Source organism: Mastigoproctus giganteus, chromosome 10 (genome assembly GCF_048544385.1).
Source record: "Mastigoproctus giganteus isolate SK-2022 chromosome 10, ASM4854438v1, whole genome shotgun sequence".
In the NCBI taxonomy this organism is placed as follows: domain Eukaryota; kingdom Metazoa; phylum Arthropoda; class Arachnida; order Uropygi; family Thelyphonidae; genus Mastigoproctus; species Mastigoproctus giganteus.
This window is the reverse complement of record NC_143584.1, coordinates 158205142-158231385: the sequence shown is the minus strand read 5'-3', so window position 1 is coordinate 158231385 and position 26244 is coordinate 158205142. Positions and strand designations below refer to the sequence as shown.

The window sequence follows — 26244 nt, the reverse complement described above, 5'->3', positions numbered from 1 at the left end:
ATTTTCATTATTACTGTTACATACCTGTAGCCATAATGACCAAATTATCATTCCTTTCTATCATTACAGAACTGATAATCTTCCATTGCATCCTAAATGTAAACAGGAAAAAAAAAAAAAAAAAAAAAAACCACATATAATTAAAGAATCTTGAAAGTTTGTTCCAATTATTCAAGGTAATGAATTAAGTTAAACTGGCAATATACACTGAAACCACATTTACAATACAGTAATATTAATTATTTTAAACCATGTAAAATTATGCACAATCTTTTTTTTTTTTTTTTTTTAATGAAATCCCCAAACACAAAAAATTTTAGAACCTATAATATTCATACATAATACTGCATGGATTGAAGGCTGAGATGACAGAAGATACTTGATTATCCACTAATTTCCATAGATTGCAATTTTTGGAAAATACATACGAAGAAAGGTTATTCCAGAGAAGTAGAAGGGGCAAATGAGGAAAACTAAAGCTGGTTTTGTGCGTTTGTAGTTGCACAATGAATGGATACTGATTTGTTGCAGCATGCATTCAGACTGGTTTGGAAAAGAGCAGGAGAATTAAAGATGCAAATTCAGAAGAGCAGTGCTAATGGTTCAAAATCTACGGAAAAAGCATGAAACAGAAACTGAATGTCTATGAGACAGACAGTAGGAAGATTTCGAAAGAGATGGCTCATTAATTAAATTGCTTATAAATGGAGCTAGAAGACAGAGGTTTGGGGGGGGCTGCCACCACAGATGTGGGAACAATATTTCATGGTAAAATTGAGATTTGTAAAGTTAAGTTATTTAGAAGAAAAGTAATGCTGAAAGCAAAAAAAGAAAACAGTTTTGTTTTTTGTTTTTTTTTTTGTAAAGGAAGAAACAGTATTTGGGGTATACTTCACAGAAAGAGATCAGAAATCAGAGATTTGATGTCTTTTAAGGTTATGATGGGCATCATGGGGGAGCTTCAATCTTCCTTACATTTCAAGGGTACAGCTTTGAAATGGTGTTCACAGATTGTTCAAAATCAAGTTTTGGTTGATTAATAACTGTTTTATAACTATTGTGAATGTTAGTTTAGAAAAAAAATGAAGGTGGGGACTTGAATGCAAGCCAGTTATAATATGCATCATTCCTGTCTTAAATTGCTTTAGCACATTTATTGGAAAAACAAAGGTTTTAATAAAGTGTGAAGTTTTAAGGTGGAATGCAGAATAAAAAATTTTTCCTTCAAGAATAATTTCACTGAACAAACATTGGGATCAGAAGTTTACAACAGTAATCCAACCATGGAAAAAAAGAATAGGAATCTCACAGTTCACGCCATTTTGCATTCTTTAATGTCAAACAACAAAGGGAAAGGTCCATGGTCTCTGTAAGAATAATGGTTTTGGAGCAAAAACTATCACCAAGTCGTGATCTGAGAAGGATAGAGTACGACTAACCATATACTTTGAAAGAATGATTGTGAGCAAAAGATCAAGAATGTTGGATGTGTGGTTAAGACTGTCTGGTATTCTAACAGGTAAATGAGCAATCTGTGTGATGTCATTAGTAATTGCAAAAGACAGCATCTGGACTGGCTGGGTCTGTGTGACTAGAACACTGAAGCCAGCTGGAGTTGTGAACATTAAAATTACTCAGGAAAATTACCTTACTGTTAGAAAATTTAGAATGTGGAAAGCTAAGTTTCAAAGAAAGGGAGTCAGAGTTCTGAGTGATTAGTGAAGCTGGGAGAATGACATGACAAAGGCAACAGATGATGCTGACAGAATAAGGCAGACAAATTTTAAGCCAGAAAAGAGGCAATTCTAAATTAGGGAGTCTCTGGCAGGAAATAACAGAATGAACATATGCACAAGCACCACATTTGAAGCAAAATGAATCATACAGTGAATGAGGGAAACTGTGATGAGCAGTGGTTGAATCAGCCAATAAGTATGACTGTCAGAAAAAAGTGGGGCTTGGCAGCCTGTAGGTGGAAATGGATATCACCAAGATTGGAACTGAGACCATGTATATTTGTACAATGAATGAGAACATTTCTGACAGATTTAGATCTCTTCACAGATAAGTCTGTTCTATTAGTTTTACTATTCATGATGCATTCGGCAGATAAAGTAAAAGTGTGGTGGGGGAGACAAGGATGAATTAATGAAATTTTTGGACATGACACACTACATCTCCTTGACATAATATGGATTCAACAATATTTCCTGCATGCACACTACTTGGATTGCCTCCAGTCACTAGCTGGTAGAGTAGAGGCACTGAGATTATGCACTAACTGATTCAGATGCCTCTTAGAAAGTTATCAATAAGTTCTGTCCAATGGACTATTTAGAGGCTGGCCTGTGAAAACCATATTTAATATCACCATGATGCCCATCGTAACCTCAAAAGGAATCAATCGTACTGCACGATAGAAGAGATGGGGATTGCCAGAGCTTTTCTCTAAAGCTTACACATGGATATCACTGCTCCAAGCCTCCAGTAAGCAAAGTGGTAGTACAGTACCACATGAGAATTATCTACCACCTAGTATTGACTGATGACAGAGAGGGGAAGCAATCCACTGTGTGATGCTGCTTACATTCGTTCATGCCTGGGGTTATGCATCTGGAGTCCAGTATACTGATATAGGCTTCAGTACTTTTTGTCACCAACTTTTCCATACTATCTTCTGTTCTATTAAACTTGTCCATCTCAGCATCCTCCTAGCGCTATATTTTCTTAATGGGGATATGCATTCATGGGCCTTCTGTGCAACTATTGCTTTAAAAGTATTCCACAATTGTAACATATTCAACCTCTGTCTTAACTCTCCATTGATGAAGTCCATAACAGCACCTTAAGCTAAAAGTTTCCTTTCCCGAAATTAAAACCCATTCATTTGCCTTTAACATCTCTCTCTCTCTCTCTCTCTCTCTCTCTCTCTCTCTCTCTCTCTCTCTCTCTCTCTCTCTCTCTAAGTTAGAACTCCATGATTACACCTTGCTAATGGTTCCTGTACTACCTATGATGTAATTTGGTTCATAGGTAGTACAGGATTTGGCGATTATTAGATCTAGAGTGCGCTTGCCCTTAGTACCTTCCCTAATATGCTGATACAAATGGTAATCATTTAGTTCATTTAAAAAATTGTTTCCCATGGTGAATTTCTCTCCCACTTGTTGCAATCAACAAGGGGCAAACTGAAATCACCAATAATGACATTCACCCTGCTTGCTCATTCCATCTTATTGTAGATGCTCATCATAATCTTCACAATCTTCCAGTATGTAGATTACTCCCACTCTCATTATACCTTTGCTTCCAACTATCCAAGTGTGATAACTTCTGAATCTGCAAAAGCTTTTATCATTCTTATGCAATTTTTAATAAGAAGCACGACCCCACCATGGTCAAAAACATACCATAGTCACAATCCTCTATTTCTGGGCAACACCGGGATTCAGTGCACTCCATTATGTCAGTGCTAGTTCTCCTAGCCAAGAGTTCACCTTCACTCATTTAACTGACAACAATCTTATATTATTCTAGACACAGTTGAGACTAAATGTTCTTGTTTCGTTTACTACCATGACCTTCCCCCAAAAGTTACTTAAGCTTGTTTCCCTAGAATTAGCTTCCTAGTCATTTCAAATATCACTGTCCTTGACACACTTGCCAATATCAGCTGTTGCATTAACAAACAAGAACTCCTGAGCTGCATGCAAGCATTACTTTGACCCATTATTTATTTAGTAACTCTTTTTTTTTTTCACATAGACAGCTGCTCGAGGTTAAATATAAAGATAAAAGCAGTAGAAATACACATGCACAGAAACAAATTTAATATGCAATATTAATTTACTATCACTTGACGAGTTTATTACTTACGGCCTGAAAGATGCATGCCCAAAGTACTGACGAAGAACTTTCAAATGATCCTCAGTAGGTGGTAAACAATCTTAAAAAGAAGGAAAAAAGAAGAAACAATTTAGAAAGCAAATTAGAAAACTATATTTATTCAAAAAAAAATAGATGTAATGCTGTTCAGATTATCCTAACAGGGAGCTTTATTTTGAAGACTGTGCAGAGAGAGAGGACTACACATTAGTGGCAAGTAGCATACTGCTCACCAGCATTTTTGCTCAGTCAGCTACAGCAATAGTGCAATGCAGACACAGCAGACCGAAACCAACAGTATTTGTTAGCTTCACGAAATAGAAACATTACACCGCCAAGCAAGCATATTGTCTTCTTTTAACTGCAAATTATAAATAAAAGTTTTATTACCTTACCTCTATTTTCCTACACCAACCAAATATAAAAGTTTCATAAAGGTAAATGTCAAATGTGTCTGAGTTTTCATGAGGCAGTCTTCAGGGTTTTCCCTCATATGCCTCTGGTTCTTCTGCACTGGGCTAAGCCCAAGTCCGCCGTGCATGGTTGTGTAAGTTTGTGAAAGTGTAATGTTTGGAAGTGTTGTTTTGTAGGCCGACAAGAGGCATTTAGCAGCCGGGGGTTACCCAACACCTGGTCAGGCGTCCCTTGACTCCCAAATCCCCAGCCAAATGAAGGCACTCTTGTTTCTACTATCAGTGGCTCTTATTGGCATCCACAGAGAGTATCTGTGGGTGCCAAGTGGTGTTAAAATGAGAGGATGGATAGTGGGAGAAGTTTGAGATGACAGTTTGGGTGGGGAAAGAGTCAGAGAAGGGATGAAAGTAAGAAGCTTCCCCCCACCCCGGAACAGGAACAGAGAAGTTGTGAAAGCCAGAAAAAAGAATATTTCAGAAGAAATCCTACCCTCAACAGGTTAGCAAGTGGATTCCTGGTAGAGCACCTACTAGGATGAGGCCTGATTCCCACTCAGCTTGGCTGAGTCAGCTTATGTAGGCACACCCCAAAATGGGATCAGCAGTCATGATCTGGAGTGTCTTCAGAGTTTGGTTGTCATTATCTGTGGGTTCATTCTGTTTGGAATTCTGCTAAGATATAGGTGGAACCCGCAGGCAGGTCATGTCTGGGTAGGGTCCTGGTTCGGGTGTGCCATTATGCGTTGTCACTTAAAAACACATTCCGTGAAGTCATTGAAAGCTACAAAATTTTCCTTTGTTTCTTTGAGCAGTGCCTGTTCCTTTGCACATACCTCCGTGAGAATTTGAAGAGGTATTCGCAAGTCCTGGTAGATTGGACAGGTAATGGTAATGTGGTGGGCTGTATCCGGCATTCCACAGATGCTGTCAGGGGTTTGTGCTAGCCCCAATATGTGGAGTTTGGCGTTCAGGCTTCCATGTCTGGTTAGTAAGAAAGTCAAAAATAGACTTGGTATGGACCATTTTTTAAGCTGTTTGGAGTGTTCCTGTACTGTAGGCAGGTAATTATGGGTGGTTCTACCCAGCAGGTTGGCAGCCCAAGCAGTTTGCCAGATGGAAATCACATACACGTAAGTGAGATGAGAGAAAGTAACAAATAAGGGAAAACAAGCATATCATTAGCAATACCGGCAGCAGCAGTACATAGAAAGCACCATGAGCCAACTGCTTCAGTAAATTCGAGATCCTGGACCCTTGCTTAGATAAAGTTTGGCTTTTTTTTTTTTTTTTTTATTGTTATTTATGTTTAATACTAAAACATAGCAAAATTATCAATTCTTGAAAGTGTATCACATTTTTTTTGTTCCTTTTCCATCAATCTTACAATAGGAATTATAGCCAGCTTTTCACTGCTACTTTTATTATGATTGGTGAACTTGACACCTCAAACCTTAATTTTCATGTCGTTTGGTTTTCCTGTTATTTTCACCTGATATATATAAATGTATCACTTTTGTGAGAGATTCAAAGTGTTCTAAAGGCAATTTACTTTAGATTATCAGTTTCTGCCCCTGCCTCCAATTCACAGTAAGAGCATCAACATTTGCAAGCAGACAGCCCTCTTTTTGAACATGCAACTATAATGGCAGGTGCCTGATTGTCAATCACAATTAGTGATGAACTTGTGTTAGCTCTCATATGCTAATTTAAGCTAAATCACATGACTAATCACATGAGATCTGCATGAAAGTGACAATCCTTTTACCATAGCAGTAAAAAGATTGGTCATCTCGTATTATCTGAGCTAAGTCAACAACACCCCAACACTGTATGATATGATTTTCAAACTGGTAACATTGTTTCTATTTTTTTATTTCTTATAGATCACTTCTCTCATAACCCTTTACCAACACGATCCAATTTTTTTAATTCATATTTTTTGCCTCTCATCCTACTCTATTACTCAGCTTGCAAACTTTTAATTTTTTCTCTGCTTCTAACAACTCAGCCAGCCAGAGCTGTGCCAAGAGTTAGGCAAAAGAGGCTCTTGCCACAAATTAAAAGCTGAAAGGGGGGCTTCAAAAGAATGATTAAATAATTGCCGATGTTGCCATGATTAACAATAGGGTGCAATTTTTTATTCTTGCCTCAGGTACTAAAATGGCTTGGCACACCTGCGGCCAGCAGGTGGTTAATTGCTGGAACAAACTTCTACCTGTTGTAGTGGAAGTGAGTAGTTTCAATAAATTCAAGGAAACTCGAGGCAATGTTACATGGACCGGAAAGTGCTAGCTTGAGGGGCATTCACAGAATAACAGATTAAGAGTAGCCACAAGCATGGGTGATTCTTGCACTGCTTCTACTGGAATGAGAAGAAGCCTGCAAAGCATGGACTGTGTTAGGGTAACTAAGAGTAAGAACACGTGCACGTATACTTGCATGTACACCAATGCTATGAGTATAGTAAATAAATCTGAAGAATTTGAAGTGCTAGTCAAGACATCAAAGGCCAATATTGTTGGGATATCACAGACATGGTGTCACACAGATATAAGAAATACATAATCAGAATTTGGGGAGTATAATGTGTATAAAAAGGATAAACAGGATAGGGAAGATGGGTTATGCTATTAGTTAAGAAACACAAAACCTAAGGCAGTGCATCCAGTTGACATGGGGAGACAGTGCAATGTTGAGTCGGTTTGGTGTGACATAAGCACTGGGAAAGCGAAAATGAAAGGAGGAGTATGTTACAGGCCAAACGACTCTAATGAGTACAAAGGACAACTGTACAGAGAAATAGAGTGGGCCAGTAAATCAGAATGTCTTATAATGGGGGATTTTAACTTCCCAGATATTGACTGAAACTTGTGGATTGGTCACTCACAACACTAGCAAGGCTTTTTTGGATTATTGGATGATTGTTTTCTACAGCAGCATGTTCGTGAGGCAAACAGAGGAAGTAATACTCATGATTTGATTATCAGCAATGATCACAGGGTATTGATGTGGGATTTACTTATAGATGTAACTACCATCAGGGGTAAAGTGAAGGGTTTTTGCTCTCATAAAGGTGACTATGGTGGTCGTAGACAGTTTTTAAATTCTATACAGTGGGACCAACTGATGATGTTACCAACAGCAAATTCTAAATGGGAAGCATTCAAAGAATTAATGTTGGAATCAACTAGGCTTTTCCTATGAACTAAGAAATACTGTTCAAGGCTTAGACCTAAATGGATGTAAGATGAACTAATGAGATTTGTGGCAGAGAATAAAAATGGATGAGATGCACATAAATTATCAGGCGACAAAGAACCCTATGTTAGATATAAGCTAATCTGTAAACAAGTCACAAAGGAGGTTAGGCATACCAAGGGAGATTACGAGAAATCATTGGCAAACGATGCAAAGAAAAACAGCAAAGACTTCTTTACTTGTGTAAACTCTAGAAAGAAGTGGATGAATCAAATTGGTTGACTTCATATCAACGGTTTGACTGTTGATGAACCTGCTCAGGTAGTTGACAAATCGAATGAGTATTTTGAATCTATGTTCACACATGAGGAATTCTCTAGGGAAGTGGAGCCCAGACGTTTATCAAACTCTAATAGGAAGCTAAATGATTTTGTAATAACTGAGAGCAAAGTGGAGGAGAAATTATTCGACTTAAACATAAGAAAGGCACCTGGGGTGGACGGGATCTATCCAGTTATATTAAAGGAGGCAGCAAAGGAAGTAAGCAAACCCTTACCATAATTATGAGAACATCCTTGGATTCAGGGGAGGTCACCAAGGACCAGAGAAGTGCAAATGTATCCCCAATTCACAAAAGGGGAATCAAAGGGTGACACAACCAATTATACACCTGTGAGGTTAACTTCTGTTTCAGGAAAAATAATGGGGTCACTGGCTAAAGAAGCATTGCAGGATCATCTAAACAAGACTACAGTTAGACAAGACACAGCATAGTTTTATTAAGGGAAGTCTTAATGACTCATAATTATGGTAAGGGTTTGCTTACTTCCTTTGCTGCCCCTTTTAATATAACTGGATAGATCCCGTCCACCCCAGGTGCCTTTCTTATGTTTAACTTCTTAATCCACAATATATATTCTTCCATTTCTTCTCTAATTTTCATATTGCTGCTATCTAAATTCGTGCTCTTTTCATATAGCAGTGATTTCGATTACCAATTTGATTAGATACAGTGATGTGGTTACAAAGGAACTGGATGCAAAAAATAATTCTGATACTTGGATTTCAGGAAAGCTTTTAATACAGTTGCACATGGAAGACTGCTGTACAAATTGAAGCAGTAGTAGTAGTAGTGGCATGTGATGCAAGAAAGCAAGTGTATGAGCTTATGCAGCATCAGCCAAAAAATAAAAAAATAAAATAAAATCACACCATTCCCTCCAAATGCCTGTCCAGTTCCTCCTTAAATTTATTTACCCTATCAACTTCCACAACGACAGATCGAAGTTTGTTCCAGCAATTAACCACCCGCTGGCTAAAGGCAAATTTCCGCGCACTATTCTATATGTCTTTTCTTAATTTGAATTTATGCCCACTTAGGTTCGTAATCTGAACATGTGGAAGGATCCCATCAGAATTCAACGTGCTCAACCCATTCAAGGCCTTATACACCTCAATCAGATCACTCCGCAGGTGCCTAGTCTCCAGCCACTGCAATTTGCAGAACTTAAGCCTCTCTTGGTAAGAGGATCCCTTCATTCCCCTCACCAATCTTGTTGCCCTTCTCTGTACACGCTCAAGCAAATCTACATCCTTCCTAAAATGAGGCCTCCAGACCTGTACGCAGTACTCAAGGCGTGGCCTGACCATTGCCTTATACAGAGGGACAATCACCTCCTTCTCCCTGCTAGCAAAATTCCTATATATATCATTGACAAAACCCCATAACCTGCCCTGGCAGCCTGTCTGCATTGCTCAGAAACCTTCATATCTGACTGCACAATTACTCCCAGGTCTTTTTCATTTTTTACCAACTTAAGTGTAGTACCACACATTTGGTACTTTTCTCTCGGGTTACTTCTATCCATATGCAGTACTTTGTATTTGTCAAGGTTAAACTTCAGTTGCCACTTCTTAGACCATCTGCCCAAATTATCTAGATCCTGTGGAAGTAGCACACTGCCATTACTGTCATTAACAACCCTGCCAACTTTGGTATCATCTGCAAACTTTGACACTAAGCCTGATATACCTTCATCAATATCATTGATAAATATAGAAAACAGTTGGCCCAACACCGAACCCTGTGGGACTCCACTAATAACATTAGTCCACGAAGAGCAGCACCCATTGATTACCACCTTCTGTTTTCACCCACTTAACCATCCTTTTATCCATTGTAGCAACTTACCCTTAATACCATTCTGCTCCAACTTGTACAATAGTCTTCCATGCGCAACAGTGTCAAAAGCTTTCCTGAAATCCAAATATATGATATCAAAATTATTTTTTGCATCCAGTTCCTTTGTAACCACATCATAATATCCTATCAAATTTGTCAGACAAGACTTTCCCTTAACAAACCCATGTTGTGTCTGAATTATTGCTGCAGTCTTGTCTAGATGATCTTGCAATGCATCATTAACCAGTGACTCCATTATTTTACCCGGAACAGAAGTTAAACTAACTGGTCTGTAATTACTCGTGTCACCCTTCAATCCCCCTTTGTGAATTGGGGATACCTTTGCACATCTCCAGTCCGTGGGAACCTCCCCTGAATCCAAGGATGCTCTCATAATTATGGCTAAGGGTTTGCTTAGTTGCTTTGCCGCCTCCTTTAATATAACTGGATGGATCCCATCTACCCCAGGTGCCTTTCTTTTGTTTAACTTTAACAATTTCTCCTCCATTTTGCTCTCAGTTATTACAAAATCATTAAGTACCCTGCTACAATTTGATAACCTTCTGCCATTTTCAAACCTTAATAATTCCTCATGTGTGAATGTAGATGCAAAATATTCATTCAGTTTGTTTGCTATCTGAGCAGGATCATCAACAGTCGAACCATCAATGTCAAGTGGGCCAATCAGATTCATCCCCTTCCTTTTAGAGTTTATATACGTAAAGAAATCCTTGCAGTTTTTCTTAGCATCTTTTGCCAAGGATTTCTCGTAATTTGCCTAACCTCCTTTGTGACCTGATTACAGACTAGCTTATATCTGCCATAGGCTTCTGAGTCGCTTGATAATTTATATGCATCCCATTCATTTTTCTTTTCTGTCACGAGTCTCATTAGTTCATTTGATAACCATTTAGGCCTAAACCTTTAACAATATTTCTTAATTGGCAGTATGGCAATAAGGAGAGGCGCCTACGTAGCGAGGTGGGTAGGAGCAGCAGTGCGTAGCACACACTTCTTGATTACACCGGGGTTCGAGCAGATGACCAAAAAATACAGAATATGTGGAAAGGTCAGAGAATGATGACTGCATATCCCCGGAGCAATATGGCCTTAGTTGCTAATGCTCCTAAAAAAAAAACACAAAATACAAAAAAAAAAAAAAAAAAATTGCAATAAGGACAAGTTCCAGCTATGGATAAAGGGATGGCTGAGAGGGAGAAGACAGAGCGTGGTAATCAATGGACACTGCCCTTCGTGGACTAATGTTATTAGAGGATTCCCCAGGTTTCGGTGTTGGGCCCCGTTGTTGTACAATTATTAGAATTAGTAGAGTCATACGATGCAAGAAAGCAAGCTTATGCAGCATCAGCCAAAAAAAAAAAAAAAAAACTCAAATTTCACCCCTCCGTTCGTTCCAAGTACCTGTCCAGCTCAGTCTTAAATTTATTTAGGCTATCAACTTCCACAACAAAGGATGGAAGACTGTTCCACTGATCAACTACCTGCTGACTAAAGGCAAACTTCCGCACATCTATCCTACATCTGTCTTTCCTCAATTTGAATTTATGCCCTCTCAGTTGATTATTCTGAGCAAGAGGAAGAATCCCATCAGCACTGAGCATGCTCAAATCATTCAAGGCTTTATACACCTCAATCAGATCACCTCGCATGTGCCTAGTCTCCAGACACTGTAATCTGCAAAACTTAAGCCTTTCTTCGTAAGAGAAACCCTTCGTTCCATTCACTATTCTTGTTGCCCTTCTCTGTACTCATTCAAACAGCTCTATATCCTTTTAAAACAAGGCCTACAGACCTGTATAGATTACTCAAGGTGTGGCCTGACCATTGCCTTATACAAGGGGATAATTGCCTCCTTATCCCTGCTAGAAATATTCCTGTATGTCATTGACAAGACACTATGAGCTACTCTTGCAGACCGTCTCCACTGCTCAGAAAACTTCATATCTGCCTGCACAATTACCCCCAGGTCCTTTTCATTCTCTACCACTGTCAGTGTAGTACCACAGAGTTGATACCTTACTCTGGGGTTACTGCTTCCCATATGTTTTACTCTGGGGTTACTGTTTCCTTTACATTTTTCAATGTTAAACTTCATTTGCCACCTCTCAGCCCAATCAGCTTAACTTTTCTAGATCGTACTGCAGCAGTGTACTGTCATTAGTGTCCTTAATAACCCTGCCAACCTTCTTATCATCTGCAAATTTGGACATTAAATCTGATATACCATCATCAATATCATTTATAAATACAGAAAACAACAAGAACCCAACACTGAACCCTGAGAGACTCCACTAATAATATTAGTCCACGAAGAGCAGTGTTCATTGATTACCACTCTGTCTTCTCCCACTCAACATTCCCCTTATCCATAGCAGCAATTTGCCTCCAATGCCACACTGCTCCAATTTGTGCAGCAGTCATCCATGTGCACCAGTATCAAAAGGCTTTCTAAAATCCAAATATATGATATCAGAGTTATTCCCTGCATCCAGTTCCTTTGTGCCCACATCACAGAATCCAATGAAATTGGTCAGACAAGACTTCCGCTTAACAAAACCATGCTGTGTCCGAGCTATAAATGAAGTCTTGTCTAGATGGTCCTGCAGTTCTTCTTTAACCAGTGCCTCCATTAATTTCCCTGGAACAGAAGTTAAACTAACAAGTCTATAATTAATTACTTGTGTCGGCCTTTGATCCTTCTTTGTGAATTGGGGTCACATTTGCACATCTCCAGTCCATGGGTACCTCCCCCTGAGTCCAAGGAAGCTCTCATAATTATGGCTAAGGGTTTGCTTACTTCCTTTGCTGCCTCCTTTAATATAACTGGATAGATCCCATCCACCCCGGATGCCTTTTTTATGTTTATCTTCAACAATTTCTCCTCCACTTTCCTCTCAGTTATTACAAAATCATCTGGCTCACTGCCAGAGTTTAATTCACCTCTGGCATTCGCCTCCCTGAATAACTCCTCATGGGTGAATGTAGATGCAAAATACTCATTTAGTTTGTTAGCCACCTGAGCAGGATCATGAACAGTTGAACCATCAATATCCAGTGGACCAATCTGATTCATCCGTTTCAGTTTTCATTGATTCTAGAGTTTACATAGGTAAAGAACTGTTTGCTGTTTTTCTTTGCATCCTTTGCCAAAGATTTCTCATAATCTGCCTTTGCCTGTCTAATCTCCTTTGTGAATTGGTTACAGACCAGCTTATATCTATCATAGGCTTCCATATCACCCATTAATTTTATATGTATCCCATGCATTTTTCTTCTGTGCCACATGTCTCATTAGTTCATCTGACATCCATTAGGCCTAAACCTTGAACATGTCTTAGTTGGTATGTAAAGCCTAGTAGCTTCCAAGATTAATTCTTTGAATGCTTCTCATTTTGAATTTGCTGTTGGTAACATCATCAGGTTGTCCCGCTGTATAGAATTTAAATAGTCTCAGACCTCCTTAGTCATCTTTACGAAAGCAAAAACCCTTCCCTTTACCTCTGATGGTAGTTACCTCTTTGAGTAAATCCCACTTCAGCACTGTGATCACTGCCACCTAGTGGTTCCTTTATCTGCAGATTCTTAATGCATGAAGAATCACTACTGATAATCAGATCAAGAGTATTACTCCCTCTAGTTGCCTCTCTAACATGCTAATGTATACCCCAATAACTAAATAAAATTGGCTATGCTTTGGATTTCAAAATCCAAATCCATCTTGAAGCCTGGACTTTGGGAGGGATTGTAAAGAAGACTAAACTGTATCATACTGATACAGTTTAATCCAGATACCACTGGGGGGGGAGAGAAGAATGTACCACATTAATACAGTTTGATCCAATGGTATAGTTTTCTCTCCTGAGGTGAAGTTTTAGAACTCCTCCCAAACCTAAAAATCCAGGCCTGAACACAGATTCCAATATTGAAATCCAAAACATCGCAAATTTTATTTAGTTAATGTCACATTAATTGTCCGGCATCTAATTGTATCAACTGTCATTTGTAGACCAATAAATTAAAATATTTCACAAAAAGGTGTCTTTATTAAACCTTTCTTATTTAAAATACAAATTTAGCAAAACAAAACCGATAAAATCAATAATAGTATTAAATTACAGTATTTTAACACTTCTTGAGCTTGACATGAAAAAGGGAAAAAAATAAAATAAAAAAACAGCCACCTTATCTCAAAAGATATTTACTAAATTTCAATACCTTTACTGATTTTAACAGTTTTTTTTTACTATTTAATTCTCATTTATTTTATCAGCTCTATTTTGCTACATTTGTATTTTATTTATTTGTTCAATTATATTAAAGTTCATTTAAATTGTTAAAAGAAGTTTTCTATGCTACATTTCCCAGTGCTAAAGAACTAATTTCCACTATTTTGAAATTTGATTTTTTTTAATTTTACTTATTTTTTTGGCTAGTACTACATAAGATCGCTACTTTGCAACATTTTGCCCGTACTAACACATTTCAAACTGTATTTTCTATTAATAAAAAAATTATAGGTATTTCAATTGTAAATTTATCATTAATACATGTTATTAACATTTTAATTAATATAACTTTGCACTGGGTATTACTTGTGATCTGTTGGAATAGATATTCTTCACTGACAGTTCAATGATGAGCTTAAGAGTACAGGCAGTTCTTGCTTTATGAGTTTTCGGGTTTACGAGTTTTTTTTCCCCAAGTATCAACAAAATCGAAAATATGAAAATTAATTGCAAAAAATGAATGTTAAACATTTATAAATACCGCATCCAAACCATGTGTGTGGCTATACAATAGTGTGTACCCTGCTTTACTATATTAATCAGTTCCAGAGACACCATCGTATTGTGAAAATATCGTAATGTGAACCCATTAACACATTGTTTTTTGGTAATTCGTTTCAAGATCTCGGAAGTTGAAATTTTCGCTGTATAACTAAGCTATTTATCTCTCTAAAATTTCATTTTTAAGGTCACGAGCGTGACCTTAAGGCCATATGAAAGGTCGTGAGCATGGTCCGTAAACTGTATTAGTTACCAATTCACATCATTAAAATGCACTACACTTTCATCGTTATCATATGTTCCATTATGCAGGCAAAGTTTTTACGACTGAGGAACATAGAGAAGTTTTTTCTGTTTTATTAACTTAAATTGGCTTGAATTGGCATATTAACTTATTTTCTAGAGTAGCTCTATATTCCTAGTTATGATACTTAGTTTAAATTTTAATGTAGATAGAGATTTTGTAGGTTATTACTTAGTATCGGTAAGGGTATCCAATCCACATGTTTTACAAATTTTGCAGAGCCGGTAAACCGGACGTTTTTTAGCTTTAGTTAGCCGCTTTATTCACCAATTGTTATATTAAATTATTTTCTGTAAGTAGCTTATAGACCTAGGCAAGATCCTTGATTTATTCTGAATTGAGACAGCGAGATTTTGGAGGTTAATTAATATTTAAGTGTCCGTAGATTTACCGTTCGTAACTTGTCGCCAATGTTATATGATACGTTATATCCCGAACTAGATACCATTAGCTTGGTATAGTATAGTATATAATATTATCAATTAATCAGTAAAATTTATTAATCTTGCTGAACTTCATTGTTAATTAATTGTACTTTTAATTAAATACATATAACGACTTAGATTTTACGAATGTAACAATTAATTAATACATAACTTGATACAGAACTTATATAAAGAAACTCGAAGATAATACTTGACACTTAAAAAATATATACAGCAGGCCCCTGTTATAACGCGGTTCACTTTACGCTGATTCGCTATAACGCGGTTCTTATATTATAATCCCTATCTGACTATAACGCTGTCACAGATCACTAGAATGCTCTTTTACAGATTGCATCTTTGGCATATTTAACGAAATCGTTTCATTTGATGGAGTCGATAGCTTGAAAATGAATACCAAAACAACATTAAAACGTTTCCACGCTGATTTGAGAAATTTTCCCACGTTCAGTGAAATTTTCTCGAACGCTAAATTAATTGCTGTACAGTGACTTGTTACGTAGTTCCGAGATCAACATTTTAAAAAATGATCAAGTATATTGCTTGTAATATTTGCATTATATGCATTTATCCGAAGTCTAGTAATCACTCAGTATAGTATTAGACATCGTGCATAACGGACAGTTTACTTGAACATTGTATCGTAATTAATACAACCAACGCAGTTACATTTTTGAAGAGTTAATAATGGCTGATAAGAATGAAAAAGCAACAATGTCTGGGCGCATTACGAAGACCATAAATGTAAGAAAAAGACTGAATTTGAAAATTAAATTAGACGTTTTGAAGCAAATCGATTCCGGTCAAAGATAAGCAGATGTGTGCCATAATTTAGGACTTGCAAGTTTAACTGTAAGAACAATTATAAAAAAATAAAGAATTAATTTTAGCAGCGGGAAAGACAGCTGTTCCACTGGAAGCAACTAGGGCTAGGCAGACTATTAAGATTGAAATGGAAAGACTTTGACTAATTTTATTGAAGATAATATCCAATGCAGAATTCAGTTAAGTTAAATATTATAAGAGAGAGAGAGAGAGAGAGAGAGAGAGAGAGAGAGAGAGAGATTAGCCAATATGATGATCTGAAGAAAACTCACCTAAAAAAAAAAAAAAAATGTGGAACCATTTAAAACTGGTAAGGGCTGGTTGAATAGATTTAAAATCCAGGGAGAAGCCGCAAAGTGCAGATGAAGGAGCCGAAATTTTCAAAAAAGAACTTGTTAAAATTATTGAAGAGGGGTATTATGTTTTATACTTCTCAACACGTTTTTAACATAGATGAAGCAGGACTTCATCGAATAACTAAAAGAAGTTTCATATTGAAAGAAAAAAAAAACATGCCAGGTTTCAAAGCGGGGAAGGATCGGTTGACTTTATTGTTGGGTGGTAACGCTACTGGGGATTTAAAATTAATACCCCTTTTAGTTTATTTGGAAGAGGGCGAAAGTTCAACCCAAAATCGACACATTTTTCATGATTAAATTCATCAATTAAATTAAATCAATTTAGATCAATTAAATTCATGATTTTAATTGGAATTTTAAGTTTAATTTTGATACGTAAGTAGTTACCACATAATTATATACGTATGTAATGCAGAATATTTTATATGTACAAATATTTGAATATTAAATATTTTGACCAACATTTGTGCATCTTTTCACTACCGTTTATTATTGATAAGGAAATATCCTATGGCACCAACCGCAACTTACAAATACATATGTTACCTTATGGGAATGGGGCGCTCCCTTAGCGCTGGTTCACTCAGCGCTCTGTTTTTCCGGAACGAATTATCAGCGTTAAGCGGGTGTTACCTGTATAGATATATAGTGTTACAACTGCGTTGGGATACAAGTTTAGGGTTATAATTTTGTACTGAAATTGAAATTTTATTGAAATTGAATCGGAATCATGACTCAGACCAGAGCAGCAAAGCAAAAGGCACAAGCTAAATGGAGTGCTGTGGCTCAGGGGAGAACTGAGGGGGGAACCATTGCCCTCTGAATCACAGCCTTTTAAAATGCACTGCTTGCTTGATGTTTGTGGAGCAATCAGGTAGGGGACATATTGCCATGAAAGGGGGATGTCTTTGTGTGCACGCGATGTAAGGAGTGTGAGGAAATGAGGAAACAACTTAGCATTTTTATGGGCCTCTATGAGAGCTTGAAAGACAGGGTGGATGCCCTCGAAGGATCTAAATTGAGGGGACCATCAAGCTCTCGGCTGCCCACAACAACGCCAGAGCTTGCACTTGATCATCGTGCTACACTGCGGCAACCCCCAAGGCAGAATGCGCTGGTCCCACAGGAACTAGTAGTTGTTGGTGACTCTATTGTCAGGGAAACAGGGAACATGCTATGTAAAAAGGATAGGTGGAACAGGACCAGGGTATGTTTGCCAGGGGCAAAGGTTGATGACGTTGTAGAGAGATATCATTTTTTAAGGGCACAAAGGGTGATATTGTTGTACACGTTGGCACTAATGATATTAAGAGTAGGAGAACGGCAGAATTACTTAACAAGTGGGCTCACATCTGGTGAGTATGGGTATGGCACACCCAGGGTCCTGAGCTGGATATCATCATTCTTCTCTTTCTTGGTGATTCCCTTCTATTTCTGACTCTTGTTCTCTCTCTCTCTCTCTCTCAGGGGTAACTCAATTTTTTTTTTTTTTTTGGCTGGTGCAGCAAAAGCCTCAGGCTTCCTTGCACCATATGGCTAATTATAATAATAATAATAATAAGTACCGGTCACTGTTGAAAAAAAGCTGTGAATTAGGGATGAATTTGAAAGTGTCTGCAATTCTGCCCAGACACGATAGGAGGGAGTATATGATGAGAGCCTTGTCGATCAAATCAACCCTGGAAAGATTGTGCAAGGCTCAAGGGGCAGAATTTTTTTCAGCCTAGTCTGTACTTGTTAACAGGAGAGACTGCTTCTATAGGGACGGGATACAATTAAATAGAAAGGGTGCACGAATATTTGATGATGCTATCGAGGAAGTGTTAGGTGGGTCAGAAAACTGCTAGCTTGGGGGGATACAAGGACTAATAGATTAACAGTAGCCACTGGCAGAGGTGAAAGTGATTCTTGCACTGCTTCTATTGGAATGGGCAGCTGTTGTTGTTGTTGTTGTTTTTGGTTTTTACGAGCATTAGCAACTAAGGCCATATTGCTCTGGAGATATGCGGTGGCCATTCCGTGACCTTTCCGCATCCTCCATATTTGGTGGGCACGGGCTCAAACCCCGGTCTAATCAAGAAGCGTGTACTACGCACTGCTGCTCCTGCCCACCTGGCTACGGAGGCACCATAAAATCCAAGTAAGTGAAGCGTCTTAATCCAAGAGTCTTATAATGGGGGATTTTAATTTCCCAGATATTGACTGGAATTTGTGGGTTAGTCACTCACACAACTAGCAAGGCTTTTGTGGATTTATTGGACGATTGTTTTCTACATCAGCATGTTCAGGAGGCAATTAGAGGGAGAAACACTCTTGATCTGATTATCAGTAGTGATTCTTCATGCATTAAGAATCTGCAGATAAAGGAACCACTAGGTGGCAGTGAACACAGTGTGCTGAAGTCTGATTTACTCAAAGAGGTAACTACCATCAGGGGTAAAGGAAAGGGTTTTTGCTTTCGTAAAGATGACTACGGAGGTCTGAGACAGTATTTAAATTCTATACGGTGGGACAACCTGATGATGTTACCAACAGGAAATTCAAAATGAGAAACATTCAAAGAATTAATCTTGGAAGCTACTAGACTTTACATACCAACTAAGAAATGTTGTTCGAGGATTAGGCCTTAATGGATGTCAGATGAACTAATGAGACATGTCGCAGAGAAGAAAAATGTATGGGATACATATAAAATTAATGGGTGACATGGAAGCCTATGATAGATATAAGCTGGTCTGTAACCAAGTCACAAAGGAGATTAGGCAGGCAAAGGCAGATTATGAAAAATCTTTGGCAAAGGATGCAAAGAAAAACAGCAAACAGTTCTTTACCTATGTAAACTCTAGAAGGAAATGGATGAATCAGATTGGTCCACTGGATATTGAGGGTTCAACTGTTGATGATCCTGCTCAGGTGGCTAACAATCTAAATGAGTATTTTGCATCTACATTCACCCATGAGGAGTTATTCAGGGAGGGGAATGCCAGAGGTGCATTCAACTCTGGCAGTAAGCTAGATAATCTTGTAATAACTGAGAGTAAAGTGGAGGAGAAATTGTTGAAGATAAACATAAAAAAGGCACCCAGGGTGGACGAGATCTATCCAGTTATATTAAAGGAGGCAGCAAAGGAAGTAAGCAAACCCTTAGCCATAATTATGAGAGCTTCTTTGAACTCAGGGGAAGTACCCATGGACTGGAGATGTGCAAATGTGACCCCAATTCACAAAGGAGGATCAAAGGGCGACACAAATAATTATAGAACTGTTAGTTTAACTTCTGTTCCTAGAAAATTAATGGAGGCACTGGTTAAAGAAGCACTGCAGGATCATCTAGACAAGACTTCAGTTATAGCTCGGACACAGCATGGTTTTCTTAACGGAAGTCCTACCTGACCAATTTGATTGGATACTATGATGTGGTCACGTCATAGTATCCAATGAACTGGATGCAGGGAATAACTTTGATGTCATATATTTGGATCTTAGAAAGGCTTTTGATACTGTTGCACATGGATGACTGCTGCACAAATTGGAGCAGTGTGGCACTGGAGGCAAACTGCTGCTATGGATAAAGGGATGGTTGGGTGGGAGAAGAGAGAGAGTAGTAATCAATGGACACTGCCCATCATGGACTAATGTTATTAGTGGAGTCCCTCAGGGTTCAGTATTTGGTCCGTTGTTGTTTTCTGTATTTATAAATGATATTAATGATGGTATATCAAGCTTAATGTCCAAGTTTGCAGACGATACGAAGGTTGGCAGGGTTGTTAAGGACACTAATGACAGTACGTTGCTGCAACAGGATCAAGAAAAGTTGAGCAGATGGGCTAAGAGGTGGCAAATGAAGTTTAACATTGACAAATGTAAAGTAATACATATGGGAAGCAGCAACCCCAGAGTGATGTATCAACTCTGTGGTAATACACTGACAGTGGTAGGGAACGAAAAGGACCTGGGGGTAATTGTGCAGGCAGATATGAAGTTTTTTGAGCAGTGCAGATGGTCTGCAAGAGTAGCTCATAGTGTCTTATCAATGATATACAGGAATTTTTCTAGCGGGGATAAGGAGGTGATTATCCCCTTGTATAAGACAATGGTCAGGCCACACCCTAAGTATTGTATACAGGTCCGGAGGCCTCATTTTAAGAAGGATGTAGAACTGTTGGAACAAGTACAGAGAAGGGCAACAAGATTAGTGAATGGAACAAAGGTTTGCTCTTACGAAGAAAGGCTTAAATTTTGCAAATTACAGTGTCTGGAGACTAGGCACCTGCGAGGTGATCTGATTGAGGTGTATAAAGCCTTGAATGGTTTCAGCATGCTCAATGCTGATGGAATTCTTCCTCTTACTCAGAATAATCATTTGAGAGGGCATAAATTCAAATTGAGGAAAGACAGATGTAGGATAGATGTGCGGAAGTTTGCCTTTAGCCAGCAGGTAGTTGATCGGTGGAACAGACTTCCACCGATCAACCACCTGCTGGCTAAAGGCAGCAGTTGATCGGTGGAACAGACTTCCATCATTTGTTGTGGAAGTTGATAGCCTAAATAAATTTAAGGCTGAGCTGGACAGGTACTTGGAACGAATGGAGGGGTGAAATGGGAGCGTTTTTTTTTTGGCTGGTGATGCATAAGCTTGCTTCCTTGCATCATATGCCTCTAATTTTTTTTTTTTTTTTTTTTTGCTAGTTGTTGGCGCATCGGCTTCTGTGGCCATAGTGCACCTCCCAAGGTTTTTGCAGTACTTTGATCCAAGCCCGAGGCAGGATTCGAACTGGCGACCTTTGGGCTGCCAGACAGGCACTTTACCCACCTGGCTAGCCCGGTCGTATGCCTCTACTAATGCTAATGCTAATTATAAGAATCAATTTTGAATGCCTTTGTGATATTTTTCTAAAGCACGTTTCTGGAGGTCACTACCATAAAACAATAAAAACAATTTGCACTTTCCGGTTTATTGGGCTTTTCTGTTAGTGCATCTAATTATAAACGAGTAATAAACTCGATCTTATTGCATTTGCTATAATACTGATAACTGGAATACTGTGGGTTTTTACGTTATTATGGTGAAATGTGTTTCCCTTTACTGAAATCTTCAATCGTATAAAAAACAAATAAATTTTCAGAATCTTCTCTTCATTCCTTATTTTTTTAAAGCTTCATAAACTTCTTACTCCATGCGAATCTTGTTAGTTACAATTTGTGTGTGCCGTTTAAAAATGCTTATGCATATGCAATCGTGAAATTTATAATTAAAAGATAAGATTATCTTGGAAACAAATGCCTCTTTGGAGCATTTCAGAAGAAGACTAATCCTTATGCAACAAACCACCGAGTGCTGAGCCAATAATGAGTGATCAATGAGTGTGCATTTAGTCGACGATGAAGAATAAACATTCTTTAACATTTGTAAGTCATAAATAATTTCTCTATTATAATTTGCTTGATTTACAGGCTATGTTTTCATTTCTTTGGATAAATAAATCACTGCTTAAACAAACTAATTAGCTAACTAATTTCAGTGTTGATAACGTAGCCCCTATTTTTAACATTATGTCTATGGGAAATAAATTCCCGCTTTACGAGTTTTCACTTTACGAGCATGCGCTAGGAATGAATCAACTCTTAAAGTCGAGAACTACCTGTACTACACAATGAAGAATTTAACCACACACCTTGGTTTTTCACAAAATGGGTTACGCAAAACCTCCCTTTTGCAAATGGGACAGCAGGTCTAAAGGCTGGTCTCTGGATTAGAAGGATATGACAAAAAGGGACTAATGTTACACCTGAACACAAAAATGTCATCAATGAGTCACTTATTTATCCAAGTGACTGTCACCAATACACAAAAGACTACTGAAACAGCTTGTTTTTGGTAAATCATTTCAAAATTTCTTGCGATAAATCACTCTAAACTCCATAATGGTGTTTCTGATAGACCACAAATCAGAGTGCTATTGCAAGATGATAATTTCACAACTATTGTGTCTTGGAAAAAAAATGTAGAATTGGTTACCCATTCAAGAGTATTGTGAAAGACTTTAGGCACTTATAAATCAAAGGATCATAAAAATGCCAACATGGGTAACCATGTTGGCATTTGTTTTGAAAGAAGTAATTCTTTCAAAACAAAAAACTAGGTTGAAATATAAGCAGTGTTCTCTCTAGGACCTATCGAATGGGTGCACCGCTCGGTGAATTTAACTGACCATTCGGCTAAAATTTAAGCGATTCTCGCAGTACCGTATGATACTGCTCACTGACCTTGATCAATATTTTTCGAACATACTACGCAATCGATATCAATACAACGGGAGCATATAATGTTAAATTATGCAATTAATTTTTGCTCTGGATTGCTTAAGTCACATTTATAAATAACAGAAAATTTTATAATATTGTGAAGTATTACACTTCCCCAACAGGCTACTTCATGTTGCCACCCACCTGAAAAAATTTTCTGGGGAGAACATTGATGAGCATGAAGGTCATTTTCTGCATGGCTACCATGATAATTCCCACCAATCCTTAGTGCAGTGAGTTAAGAGTGTTAAAAGTTTCACAAATATATATGGTATCAGTGGTTAAAGAATTATTGCAGGATCATTTCAACAGGAATGGAATTACAGTAAACCCTTGCTAATCTGGATTAATTGGGGGAAGAGGTCATCTGGATTAAGCTATAAATCCAGATTAGTGAAGCAAAAGATAACCCTAAAAGACAAACAAAACCTGGAACACAAATAAATGGAAAATTTAATGACACAGTAGTGCTGATGTTGTTGTTATGTTGTTATTATTTGGTTTTTAGGAGCATTAGCAACTAAGGCCATATTGCTCCGGGATATGCAGTGGTCATTCTCTGACCTTTCCGCATCCTCCATATTTGGTGGTGACGGGCTCGAACCCCAGTCTAATCAAGAAGTGTGTGTGCTACGCACTGCTGCTCCTTTCCACCTGGCTACGGAGACGCCTATAGTGCTGATGAAAATAAATTAAAAAAATATATCACTGTAGAGCCTTTATTTAAAAACTATAAAAAGATAATACATTTATCCATTGATAGATGGATAAATATATTGTCTTTTTATATATTTATCAGGTGTGGATGCAGCAATGATCAAGTGACGATCATTGATTGTTGATCAATAATCACCAATCCACTTAAATGCAGCTTCTTCCAGCAATGCTTCTTTTGGCTTTTTTAATGTCTGTCTATTTGATACTCTGCTTTTATCATCAAATTTTAAAGCAAATGCCTTTATAGATTCTTTTTATTTTTTAATATCTGACAGAGCCTGTTGGCCAATACCAAATTCTTCAGTATTTTTTTTCCCACAACACCATTTAAGTTGTTCTATCACTTTGAGCTTGTTAATGATAGTTAAAGTAACGTTTTTTTTTTTTATTCTACTTTTCAATTCTTTAGAACCCATAATTATATAAAATACATTAACTTATGTACATGTATACATATAAAGTATGCGAATGAAGCGATATAAGTAATAACATCTGTCCGAGTCAGAGTCAACAACGGTACTGAACAACACGCAAGACAATGTAATGTATGTTCCGTCTCCTCCTCGCAGTCAATCAGTGAGCAGCCAGAGTGATTCATCTGCCTTCCTAAATCCCATGTCTTTTTCAAAGTACTCAACTGTGAACAGAATTCATCAAATTTCAATCCGGATTAACTGTAACTGGATTAGCAAGAGTTTACTGTATATGGAAATCACAGCATGGGTTTGTTGAGGGGAAATCCTGTTTGACCAATTTGAATAGGTACAACAAGATGGTAATAATAATTTTGACATCATATATCTAGATTTCAGTAAAACTTTTGAAACTTTCTTTTCACACATAAGACTGCTGTACAAATTGGCACAGTGTGGCATTAAGAGCAAGTTACTGCTATGAATAAAGGGACGGTTGAGTAGCGAATGACAAAGGGTGGTTATAAATAGCCACTGCTCTTCTTGGACTAATGTTCTTTGTGGAACACTCAACTCAGGGAGTTCAGTTCTGGATCCTTTACTGTTTACAGTATTTATTAAGAATATTGATGAAAGCATGTCAAGCCTACTGTCTAAGTTTGTAAATAACAAAGGTTATCAGGGTAGTTAATGACAGGAATTCAAGGCATACTACTCCAGCAAGGCTTAGATAAAGCAAATGGGCTGAAAAGTTGCAATTGGGATTTAAACATTGGTAAATGCAATAAAATGCATATGGGAAGCAGTAATCCTAGAATAACATATCTTTTAAGTGGTCATCATATAGGTTGTTGTTTGTTGTTTATTTGGTTTTTAGGAGCATTAGCAACTAAGGCCATATTACTCCGGGATATGCGGTGGTCATTCCCTGACCTTTCCGCATCCTCCGTATTTGGTGGCGATGGGTTTGAATCCCGGTCTAATCAAGAAGCGTGTGCTACGCACTGCTGTTCCTTCCCACCTGGCTACGGAGGCACCTTATCATATAGGTGGTGGAGAATGAAAGAGATCTGACATGAAGTTCTCTGAGCAGTGCAGACAGGCTACCAAAAGAGCTTGTGGGGTTCTGTCAATGATATACAGGAACTTATGCATTAACAAGATCTCTCTGGCTGCATAGCTTGGTACCTCTTGCATGGTCTTCCATGGTTGAGTTAAACTTATCCAAAACCAAAAATCTGGCTAGAAGATAGATTTCAACATGAAAATCTGAAATGCAGCCAATTTATTTAGATGTTAGGACTGTTTGGGTCTATTGTAATAATTTTCCTCTCATCCCTATAAACTAATGTTCTTGCAGAACAGGGTAGCATGAATAAATTTAGGAAGAACTAGACAAACTATTGAAGGGGATGGACAGGTGAAATGGGAAGTTTTTTTTTTTTTTTTTTTTTTTGGACTGATGCTTTTATAAGCTTGCTTGCTTCCTTGCATCATTTGCCACTACTAATACTATTACTAAAATTATTCAAGTCCACCTTTTGGAATTTTAATTCCTGTAGACAAAAATTATTAATGCACACCAGTATTACAAAATTGAAAGATTTATAATGCTGGAATAAAATGTTGCAAAAAAAAAAAAAAAAACTTAATGAATCAAAATTAAGGCTTACCATAATCTACTTCTTCATTGCTTTTCTGGTGATTATTATCAAATTCTGAGTTTTTGTTATCCATGAAGTCTTCATCTTCACCTAAAGAAGTGAAACTTTTTTCTGCTTCCTCACAAGCCTTAATTTTAAAGGAGAGATATATATATAAAAAAAAAGTTACTAACAAAACTTATTTGAAAAGAGGACTCACTTCCACTTAAACTAGGTGAGAAATTTAAAAGAAAATTCTGAAACAGGACTTTTCAAAATTAATAACAAGAAATAACTTGGTTAAGCAGTTACTAATTTATCTTACCTAGAATTTTATTTGGAATTTATATTTTCAAAATTCATATAATTAACAACACTTTGTTACAAATTAATCCAGAAAGCTGAAATTGGATTTGGTTAAATTATTGTTTGCTGATCAGCATGCAAAGAAATTATCAGCAATCCAGACATACAAAGAAATTATCAGCAATCCAGCTATTTAAATGGAAAACAGTTGCACCAAAAAAACCCCAGAACAAATAGCAGATTACACAAATGAGGACCGGTACGAAAGTAATGCCTCCTAATTTTTTGTTTTCAAATGTGGTACTGTAGATCACTTCACCTGTCACCGAGTGGTCACTAGAGGTCTCTAGTTTCACCATACTGAGTGGTGCTGTGATCAGTCTTGTGAGTGCAGCACACAGTTCAAAATGGTGGATGTTACAGATATATGTATCAAGCA

At 37.6% G+C, this 26244-nt stretch overlaps 1 protein-coding gene across 1 annotated transcript in view; it reads right to left on the bottom strand.

Annotated features, from left to right (window-relative positions):
* The window catches only part of LOC150079408 (bifunctional 3'-5' exonuclease/ATP-dependent helicase WRN-like), a 307463-nt gene that overhangs the window by 244629 nt on the left and 36590 nt on the right, over nucleotides 1-26244 (bottom strand). Inside the window, exons 3-5 of the mRNA XM_090384034.1 lie at nucleotides 25530-25647; nucleotides 3877-3946; nucleotides 25-92 (exon numbers count right to left, since the gene is read on the bottom strand). Of these exons, the coding sequence (XP_090240160.1) occupies nucleotides 25-92; nucleotides 3877-3946; nucleotides 25530-25647 (256 nt within the window). The remainder of the gene's footprint in view (nucleotides 1-24; nucleotides 93-3876; nucleotides 3947-25529; nucleotides 25648-26244) is intronic.